Raw genomic sequence first — 23,005 nt, 5'->3', positions numbered from 1 at the left:
AAGTTATTTGAAACAGATATAACATTCACATACTGTAAAGTAAAACAAACAAAAACAGTACTGTATCAAATAGATGTTTTATTCACTCAAGAATGGCCAACAATAATACTGCTGTACTTCATTTGACAATATTCTGTTATACAGTTTCCAATGTGATTTTCATTTCTACCTTTTTGCAAAAATACTGTTAAAGCAATGACCATAGCTAGATCATTATGGATGTACTGTAATGTAGACCTAAATTAATATCAAATAAACCTTATTACAAACTATTTCACTATTTTATGATTTTTAATCCAGGCTACTTTTCATGTTCACAAAGTACAACGTACATAGGGAACTTGTGATGATTCATAAATGCAGTCCTTGCATTGTAAACATAATATACAGTACAGGCATCAAAGGTGGGCAAAGGCATTACAATAATACCATACAACAACACTAATGTAACCATGGATTACAGTAAACTCACTATAGCTTACAGTTCAGTGGACGGTTTCCTTGGCGGCGGCTCCTGCCCAGCTGGAGGCACACTGAAGGCTACGTACGGACACCACTTAGTGTTCAGACACACCAGTCTCTCCAGCGAGGCTGAGTTGACTATATCGAAGCCTGTCTGGCCTCCAAACGTGCTGGGCTTCCAGTACTCAGGGGAACAGATCGGGTTACCCAGAAGGCCTTTCAGGGAGAAGGGAGCCCCCATCTCCACCATGCTCTCGCCAAATATGGCGTTGGGGCGTGTCTTCTCCAGCATGAGGGCGGGGTAGAACTCCAGCGCATCGATGTCACCATAGAGCTCCTCCAGCTCCCTGGCTATCTCCTCCTCACCTAAGAACAATAGAATAGATCTATATTGTCCCAGAAGAGCAATTCAGTTGCAGCACAATTACATCAATAGGGCACATTTAAAGCAAATTAATACATTTAGGTTATTTAGCAGATGCTCTTATCCAGAGTGACTTACAGTTAGTGCCTTTATCTTAAGATAGCTACAGTGCATTCGGAAAGTATTCAGACCCATTGACTTTTTCCACATTTTGTTATGTTACAGCCTTATTTTAAAATTGATGAACAATTGTGGACACAGTACTTCGTAAAGAGGTAGGTTTTTCATAATTTTTTGAAAGTTGTGCAGGGACTCCGCTGTCCCGTCGGTAGGGCAAAGCTGGTTCCACCATTTGGGTGTATACAATACAGTAGAGAAGTATAAAAGAGTTAATCAGAAACACATGAAGTGAAAGAGAAGACTGGTTTGAGATGACAGGACGACAGATTGTAGTTGGCTTCTTAACCTATAAGAGTCTAATCCCTGTCTAATCTGGGGGGGGGTACTACTAAACTATATGGAATTGTTTTAAGGTCATAGCAAGGATTATTTTGCTATTTGATTTAGATTTTTTTTTAAAGCCATTGAAATATATATATTAAAACAAAAATATTTGGATTTACTGCTATTAGCCCATACAAACGCATTGAATAACATATTTTTGGGGACTACCTAAAGGAAGTTTTTATTTTACATGTATTGTTACCCTTATTTTTGTCACTAAACAGTCTCCATATATACTGTACTTCCATACATTTTTTGACTGGTACTGGGGGGCCTTCGGATTAGTTTTATGAGGCCTGTGGGCGTCCTAGAGTAAAACAACAACATGTACGTGTCAGTGAGTGTGTAGAACAAATTTGAGCAAATTTATAGAAAATTGAATACATAAGTATGCACACCCCTAAGTCAATAGTCTAAGAGCTTTGCACACGATTTTCAAGCCAATTTAAGGCTAAACTAACTCGGCCATTCAGGGACATATTCACTTTCGTCTTGGTAAGCAATGGCAGTGTATATTTGGCCTTGTGTTTTAGGTCATTGTCCTGCTGAAAGATGAATGTGTCTCCCCAGTGTCAGAAAACAGACCGAACCATGTTTTTCTCTGTGCTTATAGCTGTATTAAGTTTCTAAAAAGTTATTGCCAATGATAAGCATACCCATAACATGATACCACCACCATGCTTGAAATGATGGAGTGGTACTCAGTGATGTGTTGTATTTGCCCCAAACATAACACTTTGTCTTCGGGACAAACTTTTCTCTCTTTGCCACATTTCTTGCCGTTTTACTTTAGTGCCTTATTGCAAACAGGATGCATGTTTTCAAATATTTTTATTCTGTACAGGCTTCCTTCTTTTCACTCTGTCAGTTAGGTTAGTATTGTGGATTAACTACTATGTTGTTGATCCATCCTATCAAAGTCATTAAACTCTGTAAATGTTTTAAAGTCCCCGTTGGCCTCATGTTGAAATCACTGAGTGGTTTCTTTCCTCTCCGGGAACTGAAGTAGGAACGACGCCTGCATTTTTGTTGTGTCTGGGTGTATTGATACACCATCCAAAGTGTAATTAATAACTTTTCACCATAATCAATGGGATATTCAATGTCTGCTTTTTAACATTTTTACCCATCTATCAATAGGTGCCTTTCTTTGCGAGGCATGGGAAAACTTCCCTGGTCTTTGTGTTTGAAAATCACTGCTCGATTTAGGGACCTTAACCTATAATTGTATGTGTCGGGTACAGAGATGAGGTAGTCATAAAATAATCATGTTAAAACTACACTATACAGTGCATTCAGAAAGTATTTAGACCCCTTGACTTTGTCCACATTTAGTTACGTTACAGCGTTATTCTAAAATGGATTGAAAAAATATCCTCAATCTGCACACAATACCCCATAATGACAAAAAGAAACAGGTTTCTTAGAAAAGTTAAATGTATTAAAAATAAAAAACAGAACACTCGATCCCTCCGATGTCAACAACTACAGACCAGTATCCCTTCTTTCTTTTCTCTCCAAAACCCTTGAACGTGCCGTCCTTGGCCAGCTCTCCCCCTATCTCTCTCAGAATGACCTTCTTGATCCAAATCAGTCAGGTTTCAAGACTAGTCATTCAACTGAGACTGCTCTTCTCTGTATCACGGAGGCGCTCCGCACTGCTAAAGCTAACTCTCTCTCCTCTGCTCTCATCCTTCTAGACCTATCGGCTGCCTTCGATACTGTGAACCATCAGATCCTCCTCTCCACCCTCTCCGAGTTGGGCATCTCCGGCGCGGCCCACGCTTGGATTGCGTCCTACCTGACAGGTCGCTCCTACCAGGTGGCGTGGCGAGAATCCGTCTCCTCACCACGTGCTCTCACCACTGGTGTCCCCCAGGGCTCTGTTCTAGGCCCTCTCCTATTCTCGCTATACACCAAGTCACTTGGCTCTGTCATAACCTCACATGGTCTCTCCTATCATTGCTATGCAGACGACACACAATTAATCTTCTCCTTTCCCCCTTCTGATGACCAGGTGGCGAATCGCATCTCTGCATGTCTGGCAGACATATCAGTGTGGATGACGGATCACCACCTCAAGCTGAACCTCGGCAAGACGGAGCTGCTCTTCCTCCCGGGGAAGGACTGCCCGTTCCATGATCTCGCCATCACGGTTGACAACTCCACTGTGTCCTCCTCCCAGAGCGCTAAGAACCTTGGCGTGATCCTGGACAACACCCTGTCGTTCTCAACTAACATCAAGGCGGTGGCCCGTTCCTGTAGGTTCATGCTCTACAACATCCGCAGAGTACGACCCTGCCTCACACAGGAAGAGGCGCAGGTCCTAATCCAGGCACTTGTCATCTCCCGTCTGGATTACTGCAACTCGCTGTTGGCTGGGCTCCCTGCCTGTGCCATTAAACCCCTACAACTCATCCAGAACGCCGCAGCCCGTCTGGTGTTCAACCTTCCCAAGTTCTCTCACGTCACCCCGCTCCTCCGCTCTCTCCACTGGCTTCCAGTTGAAGCTCGCATCCGCTACAAGACCATGGTGCTTGCCTACGGAGCTGTGAGGGGAACGGCACCTCAGTACCTCCAGGCTCTGATCAGGCCCTACACCCAAACAAGGGCACTGCGTTCATCCACCTCTGGCCTGCTCGCCTCCCTACCACTGAGGAAGTACAGTTCCCGCTCAGCCCAGTCAAAACTGTTCGCTGCTCTGGCCCCCAATGGTGGAACAAACTCCCTCACGACGCCAGGACAGCGGAGTCAATCACCACCTTCCGGAGACACCTGAAACCCCACCTCTTTAAGGAATACCTAGGATAGGATAAAGTAATCCTTCTCACCCCCCTTAAAAGATTTAGATGCACTATTGTAAAGTGGCTGCTCCACTGGATGGCATAAGGTGAATGCACCAATTTGTAAGTCGCTCTGGATAAGAGCGTCTGCTAAATGACTTAAATGTAAATGTAAATGTAAGCATTTTGCTATGAGACTCGAAATTGAGCTCAGGTGCATCCTGTTTCAATTGATCATCTTTGAGATGTTTCTACAACTTAGAGTCCACCTGTGGTAAATACAATTGATTGGACAAGATTTGGAAAGGCACACCACTGTCTATAAGGTCCCACAGTTGACATTGCATTTCAGAGCAAAAACCAAGCCATGAGGTCGAAGGAATTGTCCGTAGAGCTCCGAGACAGGATTGTGTCGAAGCACAGATCTGAGGAAGGGTACCAGAAATGTTATGCCGTATTGAAGGTCCCCAAGAACACAGTGGCCTCCATCACTCTTAAATGGAAGAAGTTTGGAACCACCAAGACTCTTCCTAGAGCTGGCCGAAGGGAGAAACTTTACGACGGACAACCACTTCTGCAGCACTCCACTAATCAGGCCTTTATGGTATAGTGGCCAGACGGAAGCCACATGACAACCCGCTTGGAGTTTGTCAATAGGTATCTAAAGGACTCAAGATTTTCTGGTCTGATGGAACCAAAATTGAACTCTTTGGCCTGGATGCCAAGCGTCACGTCTGGAGAAAACCTAGCACCATCGCTACGGTGAAGCATGGTGGTGGCAGCATCATGCTGTGGGGATGTTTTTCAGTGGCAGGGACTGGGAGACTAGTCAGGATCGAGGGAAAGATGAATGGTGCAAAGTACATAGAGATCCTTGATGAAAACCTGCTTCAGAGCGCTCAGGACCTCAGACTGGGGCGAAGGTTCACTTTCCAACAGGACAATGACCCTAAGCATACAGCCAAGACAACACAGGAGTGGCTTTGGGACAAGTCTCTGAATGTCCTTGAGTGGCCCAGCCAGAGCCCGGACCTGAACCCGTCCGAACATCTCCGGAGAGACCTGAAAATAGCTGTGCAGCGACTCTCCCCATCCAACCTGACAGAGCGTGAGATGATCTGCAGAGAAGAACGGGAGAAACTCCCCATATCAGAGCCGGTCAGCCCTATACATTCACTGCGGAAGTTGTGTAGGGCCCCACAAATGACACAAGGGCCCTACCTCCGCCTCATGTCAAAGCGGATGTCAATGTTTACAACTTCGATAAGAGGATAAAGCTGAACTAACCTTCTGGTCATGAAAAGAGAAAAAAATAAAACACCATAAGAGTGAATTGCGGGAACAGCAATCAGGTAAACTTGTGTTCTCTCCTCTCCAAGTTTGATGTCAGCAAATAACAGTACCGTTAAGTTGATGTGCTAGCTTTCAGTGCATCTCTCTAGTCTGTGTCTTGCTAACCTAGCTGGGCAGAGCATATCTTGGTCTATCTGTGTCTTGCTTGCCAGCCACTTCCATGGCTGTGTTGTGACTTTGTGCCTGACAAAGTGAGAGTGAAATACATCTATTTGGGACAAAGGTGTTAATAAACTGCAGTTCAGAAAAGATAACCGTGTCGCGCGTGAACATGCGTTTATATGCATGTGCACAAAATGAAACCCGCGCTTTCAGCAGCAACCTCTGTGGGAACCAGTTCAGACAATATATGGGTGTGATGGCACTCCTCATAGGTGCAAATCATTTAAAAAACAAGACAATGATTATCTAGTCTCTCAGTCAAGGTTTAGTTACAGCTCTGGACTAATGCAAGATGGAAAGCAATGGATTGACATTGGCTATTGATTTATATATTGAATTTAAAATGTTGATTAGCTGGGCATACTGGGAAATATGGATGCGCATCTCTCAGTAAATAATAACCATCAAGTATTCAGCCAAGTCAGAGTATAAATAGTATTTTATATTTGAAAATGTATAAAAGGAAATCTGGGGGAGCCAGTTTGAATGGGCCTGATGCAGCTGATAAAATTAATAATAGTATTGTTATCTATAATTTACATTATAATTTACTATGCTTAAGTTTGTCAGTAGAGGAGATGCTGGATCATCAGCCAGTACAAGCACAGACTCAGTTGATCCACATCCAGCCTCAGCCAGTACTAACGCAGACCCAGTACAGCCGGTTTCAACAAATACTAACACAGACCCAGTACTGGCAGCTTCAGCAAGTACTAATACAGACCCAGTACACCTGGCTTTAGCAAATGCTAACACAGACGTCTTCAGCAAGTACTAACATAGACCCAGGTGAAGTACAGGCATCCTCAGCCAGTACTAGCACAGACCCAGTACAGCTGGCAGCTTCAGCAAGTACTAACACAGACCCAGTACAGCTGGCTTCAGCAAGTACAAACACAGACCCAGTACAGCTGGCTTCAGCAAGTACAAACACAGACCCAATACAGCCATCTTCAGCAAGTATTAACACAGACCCAATACAGCCATCTTCAGCAAGTACAAACACAGACCCAGGTGAAATACAGGCAGCCTCAACCAGTACTAACACAGACCCAGGTGAAATACAGGCAGCCTCAGCCAGTACTAACACAGACCCAGGTGAAATACAGGCAGCCTCAGCCAGTACTAACACAGACCCAGGTGAAATACAGGCAGCCTCAGCCAGTACTAACACAGACCCAGGTGAAATACAGGCAGCCTCAGACAGTACTAACACAGACCCAGGTGAAATACAGGCAGCCTCAGCCAGTACTAACACAGACCCAGGTGAAATACAGGCAGCCTCAGCCAGTACTAACACAGACCCAGGTGAAATACAGGCAGCCTCAGCCAGTACTAACACAGACCCAGGTGAAATACAGGCAGCCTCAGCCAGTACTAACACAATCAGAGGTGTACAGCCAGCATCAGATACAAGCAGCTCAGACCCTAATAGAACAGTTGCTGCTCCACTAAATGACCCAGCAGATTGACCCCCAGTCTTAACAGACTTTATGAGGACTGAGTTGGTGCGCGGAGGTCCATTCAAACCAGGAATGGATTCAAATCAAATCCAATTTTATTTGTCACATACACATGGTTAGCAGATGTTAATGCGAGTGTAGCGAAATGCTTGTGCTTCTAGTTCCGACAATGCAGTGATAACCAACAAGTAATCTAACTAACAATTCCAAAACTACTGTCTTATACACAGTGTAAGGGGATAAAGAATATGTACATAAGGATATATGAATGAGTGATGGTACAGAGCAGCATACAGTAGATGGTATCGAGTACAGTATATACATATGAGATGAGTATGTAGACAAAGTAAACAAAGTGGCATAGTTAAAGTGGCTAGTGATACATGTATTACATAAGGATGCAGTCGATGATGTAGAGTACAGTATATACGTATGCATATGAGATGAATAATGTAGGGTAAGTAACATTATATAAGGTAGCATTGTTTAAAGTGGCTAGTGATATATTTACATCATTTCCCATCAATTCCCATTATTAAAGTGGCTGGAGTTAGGCCGTCTCGTCGTTGTTGGTAATCAAGCCTACCACTGTTGTGTCGTCCGCAAACTTGATGATTGAGTTGGAGGCGTGCGTGGCCACGCAGTCGTGGGTGAACAGGGAGTACAGGAGAGGGCTCAGAACGCACCCTTGTGGGGCCCCCGTGTTGAGGATCAGCGGGGAGGAGATGTTGTTGCCTACCCTCACCACCTGGGGGCGGCCCGTCAGGAAGTCCAGTACCCAGTTGCACAGGGCGGGGTCGAGACCCAGGGTCTCGAGCTTGATGACGAGCTTGGAGGGTACTATGGTGTTGAATGCCGAGCTGTAGTCGATGAACAGCATTCTCACATAGGTATTCCTCTTGTCCAGGTGGGTTAGGGCAGTGTGCAGTGTGGTTGAGATTGCATCGTCTGTGGACCTATTTGGGCGGTAAGCAAATTGGAGTGGGTCTAGGGTGGAGGTGATATGGTTCTTGACTAGTCTCTCAAAGCACTTCATGATGACGGAAGTGAGTGCTACGGGGCGGTAGTCGTTTAGCTCAGTTACCTTAGCTTTCTTGGGAACAGGAACAATGGTGGCCCTCTTGAAGCATGTGGGAACAGCAGACTGGTATAGGGATTGATTGAATATGTCCGTAAACACACCGGCCAGCTGGTCTGCGCATGCTCTGAGGGCGCGGCTGGGGATGCCGTCTGGGCCTGCAGCCTTGCGAGGGTTAACACGTTTAAATGTCTTACTCACCTCGGCTGCAGTGAAGGAGAGACCGCATGTTTTCGTTGCAGGCCGTGTCAGTGGCACTGTATTGTCCTCAAAGCAGGCAAAAAAGTTATTTAGTCTGCCTGGGAGCAAGACATCCTGGTCCGTGACTGGGCTGGGTTTCTTGTAGTCCGTGATTGACTGTAGACCCTGCCACATGCCTCTTGTGTCTGAGCCGTTGAATTGAGATTCTACTTTGTCTCTGTACTGACGCTTAGCTTGTTTAATAGCCTTGCGGAGGGAATAGCTGCACTGTTTGTATTCGGTCATGTTGCCAGACACCTTGCCCTGATTAAAAGCAGTGGTTCGCGCTTTCAGTTTCACGCGAATGCTGCCATCAATCCACGGTTTCTGGTTAGGGAATGTTTTTATCGTTGCTATGGGAATGACATCTTCAACGCACGTTCTAATGAACTCGCACACCGAATCAGCGTATTCGTCAATATTTTTATCTGACGCAATACGAAACATGTCCCAGTCCACGTGATGGAAGCAGTCTTGGAGTGTGGAGTCAGCTTGGTCTGACCAGCGTTGGACAGACCTCAGCGTGGGAGCCTCTTGTTTCAGTTTCTGCCTGTAGGCAGGGATTAACAAAATGCAGTCGTGGTCAGCTTTTCCGAAAGGGGGGCGGGGCAGGGCCTTATATGCGTCGCGGAAGTTAGAGTAACAGTGATCCAGGGTTTTACCACCCCTGGTTGCGCAATCGATATGCTGATAAAATTTAGGGAGTCTTGTTTTCAGATTAGCTTTGTTAAAATCCCCAGCTACAATGAATGCAGCCTCCGGATAAATGGTTTCCAGTTTGCAAAGAGTTAAATAAAGTTCGTTCAGAGCCATCGACGTGTCTGCTTGGGGGGGATATATACGGCTGTGATTATAATCGAAGAGAATTCTCTTGGAAGATAATGCGGTCTACATTTGATTGTGAGGAATTCTAAATCAGGTGAACAGAAGGATGAGTTCCTGTATGTTTCCTTCATCACACCATGTCTCGTTAGTCATGAGGCATACGCCCCCGCCACTCTTCTTACCAGAAAGATGTTTGTTTCTGTCGGCGCGATGCGTGGAGAAACCCGTTGGCTGCACCGCATCGGATAGAGTCTTCCCAGTAAGCCATGTTTCCGTGAAGCAGAGAACGTTGCAGTCTCTGATGTCCCTCTGGAATGCTACCCTTGCTCGGATTTCATCAACCTTGTTGTCAAGAGACTGGACATTGGCAAGAAGAATGCTGGGGAGTGGTGCGTGATGTGCCCTTGTCCTGAGTCTGACCAGAAGACCGCTACGTTTCCCTCTTTTTCGGAGTCGTTTCCTTGGGTCGCTGCATGCGATCCATTCCGTTGTCCTGTTTGTAAGGCAGAACACCATATTCTTGGTCGTACTGATGGTGAGTTGACGCTGATCTTATATTCAGTCATATTCAGGGTCATATTCAGATTGTTATGACCCTAAAGACAAGTCGAGGTTTCCATTCAGGCATATTACAGATACAGCTGTCAAATGGGGGAAAGATTACCAAGAGCTGGCTTTCATAACCAAAAACAACACTATTGTTTTTGCTGTAAGCTCTTTTCTACAAAAGACTACAAAATAATAAAGGAAGGTGTGAATGACTGGTAAAATATCAACAACATTCTGAAACATCATGAGGGTAGTCCTGAACACACAGATAATATGAATAGGTGGAGAGAACTTGATCTGCGCCTTAGTTGGGGACAGACTCTTGACCAAATTCAAATGACAATTTGAGGCTGAAAGAGATGGTGGGATGTCCTTACACATTTAATAAGTATCACCCAGTCTCTGGCTGAAAGAAACATTCAGGGGTCCATGAGACAAGCTCTTCCAACCAGACAATGGAAACTTCCTAAAAGAGGTTGAATTACTTGCAAAATTTGACCCCGTTATGGAAAATCATCTCAGCAAAATTAAATATGGAGGGACACATGCTCATTACCTTGGGAAGCGCACACAGAATGAGCTGATACAGATGAGTGACACGTTTTTGGAAGAAATAGTAACTCAAGTAAGAGACTCAAAGTACTTCTCCATTATCTTGGACTGTACACGTGACAGTCACCAGGAGCAAATGTCCATTATTCTGAGAAGCGTGGCTTTAAAGGGAAAGCCAGAGATCAAGGAGCACTTCCTTGGCTTTGTTAATGTTTCAACAGGCTTGAATCTGTCCACTGTCATCTCAGATAAACTGAACGAGCTTAAGATTCCATTTGAAGATTGCAGAGGACAAGCTTATGATAATGGGACCAACACGAAGGGAAAGCACCAAGGAGTACAAGCCAGACTGCTCAAAAAATATTCCCAGAGCCGCGTTCGTCCCATGTGGAGCACATACTCTAAACCTTGTCATTGCAGATGCTGCCAAATCTTCAAAAGATCCAGTTGGGTTTTTGTGCAAAAGCTCTTCACCTTTTCAGCTGGCACATAAAGATGGAGTGTTTTGAAGAAACACATGAACATAACCGTGAATTCATGGAGTGACAAGATGGGAAAGTAGACTCCAAAGTGTTCTGCAATCGGGTATCAGGGTTCTGAGGTTCGGGAGGCATTACTGGAAGCCAGCCAGACGATCAACAATCCTGTGTCCAAAGTGGAGGCACAAGCACTTGCAGAGGAAGTTGGGTCCTACCGCTTCTTGATTTGCTGTGTTGTATGGTGTGAGATACTGTCAATGACAAACAAGGTGAACAAGCACCTCCAATCCGCCTCAATGTAGTTGGATATCGCAGTGAATTTAGTCTCAAATGCAAAAGGCCTCGCTCACTACTTACAGGGAAACTGGATTCCCTGAGGCCCAGACAACAGCCAAAAGCATTTGTGAAGAAGTGAGTGCTGCATCAGATGACCTGGCCTCCACAATCCTCCAACCAAATTGAGATGGTTTGGGAGTCGTGCCGCAGAGTGAAGGAAAAGCAGAAAACAAGTGCTCACCATATGTGGGAACTCCTTTAAGATTGTTGGAAAAACATTCCAGGTGAAGCTGGTTGAGAGAATGACAAGAGTGTGCAAAGCTGTCATCAAGGCATAGAGGAGCTATTTGAAGAATCAAATATATTTTGATTTGTTGAACACTTTTTTTGGTTACTACATAATTCCATATGTGTTATTTCATAGTTTTGATGTCTTCACTATGTAGAAAATAGTAAAAATAAAGAAAAAACCCTGAATGAGTAAGTGTTCTAAAACCTTTGACGGATAGTGTATGTAAATTGATTTAATTTTCTGTTGTTGGTTTTATACATTTGCAAACATGACTAAAAACCCATTTTTGATTTGTCATGTGGTAGTGTGTAGATTGATGAAGGAAAAAAATAACAATTTAATATATTTTAGAATAAGGCTGTAACTTAACACAATGTGGAAAAAGTCAATGGGTCAGTCAGAGTACTTTCCGAATATACAAAAGTATGTGGACACCCCTTCAAATAAGTGGATTCGGCCATTTCAGACATACCCCATTGCTGACAGGTGTATAAAATCGAGCACACAGCCAAGCAATCTCCATAGACAAGCATTGGCAGTTGAATGGCCTTACTGAAAAGCTCAGAGACGTTCAACGTGCCACCGTCATAGGATGCCACCTTTCAGTTCATAAAATGTTTGCCCTGCTAGAGCTGCCCGGCCAACTGTAAGTGCTGTTATTGTGAAGTGGAAACATTAGGAACAACAATGGCTCACCCGCCAAGAGGTAGGCCACACAAGCTCACAGAGCGGGACCGCAGAGTGCTGAAGCGTGTAGCACGCAAAAATAGTCTCATCGGTTGCAAAACTTACTACCGAGTTCCAAACTGCCTCTGGAAGTAACGTCAGCACAAGAACTGTTCATTGTGAGCTTCGTGAAATGTGTTTACATGGCCGAGCAGTCGCACACAAGCATAAGATCACCATGCGCAATGCCAAGCGTCATCAGGAGTGGTAGTTTGCCACCATTGGACTCTGGAGCAGTGGAAATGCATTCTCTGGAGTGATGAATCACACGTCACTATCTGGCAGTCCAACGGACAAATTTGGATATGCAGGATGCCAGGACATTATAGATGATTCTGTGCTTCCAACTTTGTGGCAACAGTTTGGGGAAGGACCTTTCCTGTTTCAGCATGACAATGCCCCCTTGCACAAAGCAAAGGTCCATACAGAAATGGTTTGTCGAGATCGGTGTGGAAGAACTTGACTAGTCTCCAGAGCCCTGACCTCAACCCCATCGAACACCTATGGGATGAATAGGAGCGCTTTTGGTCATGTAGTATATTATTGCTCATTGTTTACAGACAGATTATTTCACTTAATTCACTGTATCACAATTCCAGTGGGTATGGGACCGCACAGCAGTCATACTGCTCAGGAAGGAGATGCATTCTGTCTCCTAGAGATGAACGTACTTTGGTGTGAAAAGTACAAATCAATCCCAGAACAGCAAAAAAGGACCCTGTGAAGATGCTGGAGGAAACAATTACAAAAGTAGAAGCCACTGCTCCAAAACCGCCATAAAAAAAGCCAGACTACGGTTTACAACTGCACATGGGGACAAAGATCATACTTTTTGGAAAAATGTCCTCTGGTCTGAAGAAACAAAAATAGAACTGTTTGGCCATAATGACCATTGTTATGTTTGGAGGAAAAAGGGGGATGCTTCCAAGCCGAAGAACACCATCCCAACCGTGACGCACAGGGGTGGCAGCATCATGTTGTGGGGGTGCTTTGCTGCAGGAGGGACGAGTGCACTTCACAAAATGGATGGCATCATGAGGAGGAAATTTATGTGTATATATTGAAGCAACATCTCAAGACATCAGTCAGGAAGTTAAAGCTTGGTCGCAAATGGGTCTTCCAAATGGACAATGACCCCAAGCATATTGCCAAAGTTGTGGCAAAATGGCTTATGAACAACAAAGTCAAGGTATTGGAGTGGCCATCACAAAGCCCTGACCTCAATCCCATAGAACATTTGTGGGCAGAACTGAAAAAGCATGTGCGAGTAAGGAGGCCTACAAACCTGACTCAGTTACACCAGCTCTGTCAGAAGGAATGGGCCAAAATTCACCCAAATTATTGTGGGAAGCTTGTGGAAGGCTACCAAAAACGTTTGACCCAAGTTAAACCATTTAAAGGCAATGCTACCAAATACTAATTGAGTGTATGTAAATGTCTGACCCACTGGGAATGTGGTGAAAGAAATAAAAGATGAAATGGGTCCTGGACTTCCTGACGGGCAGCCCCCAGGTGGTGAGGGTAGGTAACAACATCTTCACCCCGCTGATCCTCAACACTGGGGCCCCACAAGGGTGTGTTCTCAGCCCTCTCCTGTACTCCCTGTTCATCCATAACTGTAGTGGACGACACTACAGTGGTAGGCTTGATTACCAACAACGATGAGACGGCCTACAGGAAGAAGGTGAGGGCCATCGGAGTGTGGTGTCAGGAAAATAACCTCACACTCAATGTCAACAAAACAAAGGAGATGGTTGTGGACTTCAGGAAACATCAGAGGGAGCAGCCCCCTATCCACATCGATGGGACAGTAGTGGAGAGGGTAGTAAGTTTTAAGCTCCTCGGCGTACACATCACGGACAAACTGAATTGGTCCACCCACACAGACAACGTAGTGAAGGAGGCGCAGTAGCGCCTCTTCAACCTCAGGAGGCTGAAGAAATTGGTCTTGTCACCAAAAACACTCAAACTTTTACAGATGCACAATCGAGAGCATCCTGTCGGGCTGTATCACCACCTGGTACGGCAACTGCTCCGCCCACAACTGTAAGGCTCTCCAGAGGGTAGTGAGGTCTGCACAACGCATCACCGGGGGCAAACCAGCTGCCCTCCAGGACACCTACACCACCCGATGTCACATGAAGGCCAAAAAGATAATCTAGGACAACAACCACCTGAGCCACTGCCTATTCACACCGTTATCATCCAAAAATGGAGATCGTATGTTGGAGACCGCTTCTATTTCAAGGCCATCAGACTGTTAAAACAGCCATCACGAACATTGAGTGCCTGTCTCCAACATACTGACTCAACTCTAGCCACTTTAATAATGGAAAAAATGATCACTAGCCACTTAAAACAATGCCACTATATATAATGTTTACACACCCTACATTACTCATCTCATATGTATATACTGTACTCTATACCATCTACTGCATCTTGCCTATGCTATTTGGCCATCACTCATTCATATATTTTTATGTACATATTTTATGTACTTTTTCATTCCTTTACACTTGTGTGTATAAGATTGTTGTTGTGAAACTGTTAGGTTAGATTACTTGTTAGATATTACTGCATGGTCGGAACTAGAAGCACAAGCATTTCGCTTCACTTGACATTAACATCTGCTAACCATGTGTATGTGACAAATTAAATTGGATTATTCTGACATTTCACACTCTTAAAAGTGGTGTTCCTAACTGACCTAAAACAGGGAATTTTTTACTGGGATTTTAAATGTATTTGGTTAAGGTGTATGTAAACTTCCAACTTCAACTGTAAGTCAAGACATTTCAGCCTTTCCTTTTTTTATTAATTTATAAAAAATTGTAAGCCAGTGACACAAAATCTCCATTTAATACATTTTAAATTCAGGCTGTAACACAATAACATGTGGCACTACGCCGCAAATCAGTCTGTCGAAGCTTCATCAATTGAGGTCGAAACGAGTCATCTTTTTCATTAATAAAAAAGCAACTATGCATTAGAAAATACATATGGTTGTTGCAGTCTTTTTGGATTCATGACTTTACCCAGATGAGCACCCGATTCCATAGAGGCATTTTCTGATTATCATCAAATGTCACGTTTGATTGATGCGCACGCATCCCGACATCAAAAAGCTGTCACAGGATAGCTCATTCTGATGTCGAGACTAGAGGTCGACCGATTAATTAGGGCTGATTTTAAGTTTTCATAACAATCGGAAATTGGTATTTTTGGGTGCCGATATTTTTTATACCTTTATTTAACTAGGCAAGTCAGTTAAGAACACATTCTTATTTTCAGTGAAGGCCTAGGAACGGTGGGTTAACTGCCTGGTTCAGGGGCAGAACGACAGATTTTCCCCTTGTCAGCTCGGGGGATGCAATCTTGCAACCTTACAGTTAACTAGTCCAACGCAATTAACGACCTGCCTCTCTCGTTGCACTCCACAAGGAGACTGCCTGTTACGCGAATGCAGTAAGCCAAAGTAAGTTGCTAGCTAGCATTAAACTTATCTTATAAAAAACAATCATAAATCACTAGTTAACTACACATGGTTGATGATATATGCATATAATCTGACTGAGCATACAAGCATCTAAGTATCTGACTGAGCGGTGGTAGGCAGAAGCAGGCGCGTAAACATTCATTCAAACAGCACTTTCGTGCGTTTTGCCAGCAGCTCTTCATTGTGCTGTTTATGACTTCAAGCCTATCAACTCCCGAGATGAAGCTGGTGTAACCGAAGTGAAATGGCTAGCTAGTTAGCGCGCGCTAATAGCGTTTTAAACGTCACTCGCTCTGAGCCTTCTAGTAGTTGTTCCCCTTGCTCTGCATGGGTAACGCTGCTTCGATGGTGGCGGTTGTCGTTGTGTTGCTGGTTCGAGCCCAGGGAGGAGCGAGGAGAGGGACGGAAGCTATACTGTTACACTGGCAATAGTATAGTGCCTATAAGAACATCAATAGTCAAAGGTTAATGAAATACAAATGGTATAGAGGGAAATAGTCCTATAATTCCTGTAATAACTACAACCTAAAACTTACCTGGGAATATTGAAGACTCATGTTAAAAGGAACCACTAGCTTTCATATGTTCTGAGCAAGGAACTGAAACGTTAGCACATATTGCACTTTTACTTTCTTCTCCAACACTTTGTTTTTGCATTATTTAAACCAAATTGAATGTTTCATTATTTACTTGAGGATAAATTGATTTTATTTATGTATTATATTAAGTTAAAATAAGTGTTCATTCAGTATTGTTGTAATTGTCATTATTACAAAAAAAATTTTAACGTTAAAAAAATAAAAAATAAGAATCGGCCGATATCGACTTTTTTGGTCCTCTAATAATCGGTATTGGCGTTGAAAAATCATAATCGGTCGACCTCTAGTCGAGACCTTGACAAAATTAACAATGAGTGAGTGATGACCATGAAAACAAGCAAGACTAATGGCTATAGCTATGATCAACAAGTATATTATATTTCTGGATTTATCTAGCTCTATTTGGGATATTTTACCTCCCCTCCCTGGCTTGCTAGGTAATCAATCCTCTCATGACATTTGCAATGTTTTAGACGATAACCATCTGATTAAGTGTTAGTTTACTTACACGATCTGCATTTGAAGTTGCATGTGATTGTATCCACTGCTTCGTAAACAAAGAAGTTTCTGATTATGAACGGTTTGTGTGTATGTATTGATATGTAGGCTACATGTGCCTTTTGTAAAAAATAAAATAAAAAGTAAAATACTGATGCAGTTCTGTCCTTGAGCTATTGTCATCTATTAATGTTCTGTATTATGTCATGTTTCATGTTGTGTAGACCCCAGGAAGAGTAGCTGCTGCTTTTGCAACAGCTAATGGGGATCCTAATAAAAGACTAATACCAATACCAACTGCGCATGCAACCTTTTATGATGCAGCCGGGAAATGGTTCTATAGAAGCTTTTAGTATCATCGTAATTTCCAAAACTCTAAATATGTAGTCTTACCAGTGAAGTCAGAGAAAGATGTGTAGGGCCTCAGGTTGAACCTCTTCCTGTACTCGTTGAAGGGTTGGAGACGCAGAGCCCTGGACTCTTCAATAACACCCTCTGCCACCTTGGTCACCACTGGGTGGATGTTCTTCCCACCTCCTATCTGAGAAACAGAGAAAGGATTAAAACCAACTTAAACTCTGACCCCATACCCATAGGTACTGGTGTAGACTACATCGAAAAGGATGAGACGGGCATCACCTGTATAAATATAGGATGCATGAATGACTACATGAAAAAAAGTATTCAAAAGAAACAGGTAGCATAATAACTCTCGGATGGATAGTTGATAGGGATTGATTTGGAAATGGGGAAGAGAATGATCTAGGAAAGACAAACATGTTCAGACAAATAAGAAAGCGAGAGAGCTTAAAACTGCACTATTCAAGGCAAGCATAGTGTGATGGAAAATGTTACGTTTGTGCTTTTCTAATAACCAATTTCTGTGTTCATGCAAGTAACTGATTGAACGAATCCTCACTATCAGTATCTGCAATTCGGCAGTACACCCAGAACCTTGTTTTGAGAACGAAAGGATATCTCAGTTTCAAGGTCTCAGCTTGGAGACAAGAAGCCTTGTGAGGTATTGGTCTGTCACATGCATGAACCAAATGTTAATGATGAATTATGAATGATGAATGAGTTAAATCATGCCTATGTAACGTGTATATAAGCAGGATTTAAGAGATCTAAATGGGACTGCCCCGATAGTACACATCTGTCAGGAGCTCTATGGTGCATCAAGTTTATTGGAACATCTCCAGTTAACTGTTAATAAACAATGATTAATTAAAGATTGACTTCGAGTGTCCCTGTGTAGAATTTCCACAACAATAGAAATCTAAAAACAGGTGGCTACATCTGTTCTTTCACTTAACTCTTCCTGAGTAACCAATGACTATAACAAGCAGAGGATTGCTTCTCAGGCTCCATGACAGAAGGTGAGAAAGGTGCCATCTCAGCAATTGTATATTTTGTATACAGTGAAAAAAAAAAAACTTTAGACATGGTACTGACTGCATACGAAGAGGAAGTTATAAAAACTGCAGTTGAGGGTCAGCTACTCTAATGTGGTCTGGGTGAGAATGGCCCTCCCGAGAAGGGCCCTAAATGTGTTACTTCATATACAGTATACACCCACAGGACTTCACAGTACATGGATTACATTCCGATTGTGTGTCACTGACCTACACACAACACCCCATGTCAAAGTGGAATTATGTATTTTTTTTTTATAAAAAAAAATTTGAAAAGCTAAAATGTCTTGAGTCAAGAAGTATTCAACCCTTAGTTAATTGTATTTATTATGAATCCCCATTAGCTGCTGCTGGATCCTGCTAAATTAAGGCAGTTGTAACCTCAACTTGCTTAAAAAAACATTACAATACATTCACAACAGATTTCACAACACATTAAGTGTGTGCCCTCAGGCCACTAGTCTACTACCACATATCTACAACACAAAATCCATGTGTACATGTGTGTATAGTGCGTATGCTATCGTGTGTGTGTGTGTGTGTATGCATATGTCTGTTTGTCTCTCTTCACAGTCCCCGCTGTTCCATAAGGTTTATTTTTGTTTTTAAAAATCTAATTTTACTACTTGCATGAGCTACTTGATGCGGAATAGAGCTCCATGCAGTCACGGCTCTATGTAGTACTATGCGCCTCCCATAGTCTGTTCTGGATTTGAAGACTGAAGAGACCTCTGTTGGCATGTCTTCTGGGGTATGCATGGGTGTCTGAGCTGTGTGCCAGTAGTTCAAACAGTAGTTCAAACAGTCAGCTGGGTGCATTCAACATGTCAATACCTTTCACAAATACAAGTAGTGATGAAGTCAATCTCTCCTCCATTTTGAGCCAGGAGAATTTGACATGCATATTATTAATCTTAGCTATCGGTGTACATCCGAGGGCCAGCCGTGCTGCCCTGTTCTAAGCCAATTGTAATTTTCCTAAGTCCCTATGTGGCACCCGACCACACGACTGAATAGTAGTTCAGGTGCGACAAAACAAGGGCCTGTAGGACCTGCCTTGTCGATAGTGCTGTTAAGGCAGAGCAGTCTGAGAAGTCTGTATTATGGACAGACAATTTCATAAATGTGTCAAGTGCAGCATTCGGTTGCTCCTCATTACACACCATAGACCAGCAAATATTCTTTACATCATCAACATAGGAATCATTACAAAACTTATTGTATGACCTCACACTATATTAGGCCCAGCCTTCAGCACATTGTTTTTCCTAGATATGGTTACTATATTGTAATCACTACAGCATTAGTGAAGATGTGATCAACACATGTTGATTATTTAATTCCTGTGCTGTTTGTAACTACCCTGTTAGGTTGACTGATAACCCAAACCAGATTTCAGGCACTGGTTACAGTTTGAAGCTTTTTCTTGAGTGGGCAGCTTGATGAAAGCCAGTCAATATTGAAAAATCACCCAGAAAATATACTTCTCTGTTGAGATCACATACATTGTCAAGCATGTCACACATATTATCCAGATAGACCAGAAAGTGCTAACAGTCACTATGGCAGCTTCCCACAAGAATGGGCTTTAGGTGAGGCAGATGCACCTGTAGCCATATTACTTCAACAGTATTTAACATGAGATCCTCTCCAAGCTTTACAGGACTGTGGTTCTTAATATAGACTGCAACACTGCCCGTATTGACATTTCTGTATTTTCTGTAGATCTTATAACCATGTATTGCTACTACTGTATCAAAGGTATTATCTAAGTGAGTTTCAGAGATATGAATGTCATCTGTTACTATTTCATGACTTCATGAACCTTGTTTCTTAGACTACATATGTTAACGTGGGCACTTTTTTTTAGCACTTTTCTGGAATGTTTGATTGTTTTCATTGCTTTATTGGGAAGCATAGCAGAAGTAGACATGCTTATGCTATTTATGTTTGTGCGGGGTGAGCTGCTCACAATGGACTTCCTACTAGGGCACACCACCTTAATGCAACTCTGGTTCATAGGCACATTAATTACTGCATACAATATCTATGGGATCAGCAGAGGCATTATGGCAAGCTTAAACAAGTGCAGGAGTAAAAATTTGCTTAACAAGTGACCTAAAAAGTAGCACTGACTGTGTGCAATAATAGTGCTTAATAGTGTTGAATATCGCTTTGAGCATGGTGAAGTTATTACACTTTGGATGGTGTATTAAGGCATCCAGTCACTACAAATATACAGGCGCCTTTCCTAACTGAGTTGCCAGAGAGGAAGGAAACCACTCAGGGATTTTCACCATGAGGCCAATGTTCACTTTAAAACAATTACATAGTTTAAAGGCTGTGATAGGAGAAAACTGAGGATAGATCAACAACATTGTAGTTCATCTACAATACTAACTTAAACGACAGAGTGAAAAGAAGGAAACCTGTACTGGAAAAAAATATTCCAAAACATGCATCCTGTTTGCAATAAAGGCACTAAAGTAAAAGTAAAACTGCAAAAACTGTGGCAAAGAAATTTACTTTATATCCTGGATACAAAGTATTGTGTTTGGGGCAAATCCAACACAAAATCACATCACTGAGTACCACTCTTCATATTTTCAAGCATGGTGGTGGCTGCATCATGTTATGGGTATCCTTGCTATCGGCAAGAACTAGGGATTTTTTTTTTTTTTTACAAAAAGATAATGGAAATTCACCTTTCAGCAGGACAATAACCTAAAACACGAGGTCAAATACAACACTAATTGCTTACCAAGATGACATTGAACGTTCCAGACGGGCCTAGTTACAGTTTTGACTTAAAATCATCTTGAAAATATATGGCAAGACATGAATATGGCTGTCTAGTAATGATCAACATCCAACTTGGCAGAGCTTGAAGAATTGTAAAAATAATCATGTACAAATATTGTACAACCCAGGTGTGCAAAGCACTTCAACCTTTTTCACACCACAGGCCTTAATGCTCAAATGAGTTTGTTTTTCAAATCCGTGTTGGACTACTGACTGTCCAAACAGTTACAAGTGACCAAATTGGATGTGTGTGTTCTGACAGCAGTCATTTTCTGAAAAGGCTATGCTAGTTGTCACAGTAATAATGGGTGTGCGCAATTGTGTAGGCTGTTTTGTGGTGCTTGTGCTTCCTATCACTCAGAAGTTACGTAGCAATTTGAATGTTCCAAATCATAGAGTAAGAACACTTTTAAACCTTGATAGGATAAGACGATCCAACTTGCTAGGTAGCTGTTTAGTTTTCTAGCACATTCCCAAATTTGTTTGTGAACAATTAACAAGCTAGTTAGCTACCACATGGACCTAGCAAGCAACAAGATATGTCGAAAAACAGTCTAAAAACAACTTTAGGGCAAATAAATCAGATTTGACCGTTCAAACAAGTCACATGGCCAGGAATCAGATTTGTATTTGACTTCAAACCACCTATAAAGCTGGTTTGAAATGTGGCTTGAAATATCAGATTCAATGTGCTTTTTGGCTGTTCAGACTGCAGGAAAAAAGAACAGATTCGAATCAGATATGCAAATAAATAGGATTTGAGTCATTTTAAACTGCCATCTGCCAATTTAGAGACTTACTCAGAAAGACTCATAGCTGTTAATCGTATATCAGTTGGGATCTCTATAAGCTACAATATAAGGTCCTAAACATAGCATGAAAGTGCATCCTTGTAGCTGTATGGGCAAAATGTTTGCCTAGGGGTAAGTTGAGCCAATGGCCACCATACGCCATACAAATTATGATGACATTTGTGTCAGGTTGATGCATAATACGAATAGTATTTTTGCATTGTGTCATCCATATGAACGCATTTTTGTTACAGAGCAGATATCATGCAACAAGCCCCCCTTAAGGTTATTGAAAGAGCAGCCAAGGAAGTGACAGAAGGGAAGAAGTACAAGCAGCAGCAATGGATGATAAAAATAACTGAATGACACTGAAGTAGATTGACAAAAAGGAAAAGAAACATGTACCTGTGCGTAAGAGAAGCTATGATAGAGTAGTAGAGGCACAAAAGGTCTTATCTGATGACATGGAGTCTGAACTTGCTAAACATATCAAGAATCTTGCAGACCAGTTTCATGAGCTTAGTAGCCCCAATTGCAGTGAACTTGCCTAGAAATTGGTACATAGAAACGACATCCTTGTCCCAGAAAACTGGTCAGGAAATGGAAGGCTAAGTGATATTGAACAGAGAGATCTATATCTGAATGTAGGTATACATTTTTTTTTAATTAAATAGTTTTGTCACATACACCGGTTAGGTGTAGTGAAAATGTGTTGTTTTTAGGGCTGTCCCCGACAAAAAATATATTGGTTGACCGAAAGTCATCTGTTCTTTCCACCAATTGATTGGTAGACATTTTAAAATGCATTTTTTCCAAATAGACACTGATTTCAGAAAATTAACTACTGTATGGCTACATTTGGGCGCAGGCCAGGTAGCCTAAAGGCCTACTCCTATACATAATAAGGTGCATGTCCTTACTCAACATTGACAGGAGCGCTCCACACAAAAGATAACTAAATTGACAAAACTCTGGAATGAATGAAATGAAATGAACCAAAACTTGTTTCTCACAAGTGTAAACCGGTTGTGTGGTCTGCAAACAACGTGTTCCCTCTGACAATGAGAACAGTAAATTAATGATTTAACAGAAATTACTGTAACCAAACAAACATTTTAGAATAGAAATGATAGGAATTAACAGTAAATGTACAATTGGTGATAGTGTGCATCAATTACCCATTACATACAGTATAACAATCAAACACAGACAACTCACACAATGGAGTTATGAAACAATGAATGTGCACAAATTGGAGGGAGAGAGCACATTCTGGAGAGAGACATGCATTGT

General features: G+C 42.4%; 1 protein-coding gene across 1 annotated transcript in view; it reads right to left on the bottom strand.

Moving 5' to 3' along the window:
• Positions 1 to 61: 61 nt before the first annotated feature.
• ptgs1 (prostaglandin-endoperoxide synthase 1) overlaps positions 62 to 23,005 on the bottom strand; it is a 62,948-nt gene continuing 40,004 nt past the window's right edge. The window contains exons 10-11 of the mRNA XM_029637471.2: positions 17,098 to 17,245; positions 62 to 828 (exon numbers count right to left, since the gene is read on the bottom strand). Of these exons, the coding sequence (XP_029493331.1) occupies positions 479 to 828; positions 17,098 to 17,245 (498 nt within the window). The 3' untranslated portion in view covers positions 62 to 478. The remainder of the gene's footprint in view (positions 829 to 17,097; positions 17,246 to 23,005) is intronic.

The sequence above is a fragment of the Oncorhynchus nerka genome, linkage group LG27 (assembly GCF_034236695.1).
Source record: "Oncorhynchus nerka isolate Pitt River linkage group LG27, Oner_Uvic_2.0, whole genome shotgun sequence".
In the NCBI taxonomy this organism is placed as follows: domain Eukaryota; kingdom Metazoa; phylum Chordata; class Actinopteri; order Salmoniformes; family Salmonidae; genus Oncorhynchus; species Oncorhynchus nerka.
The sequence above is the reverse complement of the archived record's forward strand: the minus strand, read 5'-3'. Positions and strand labels throughout refer to the sequence as shown.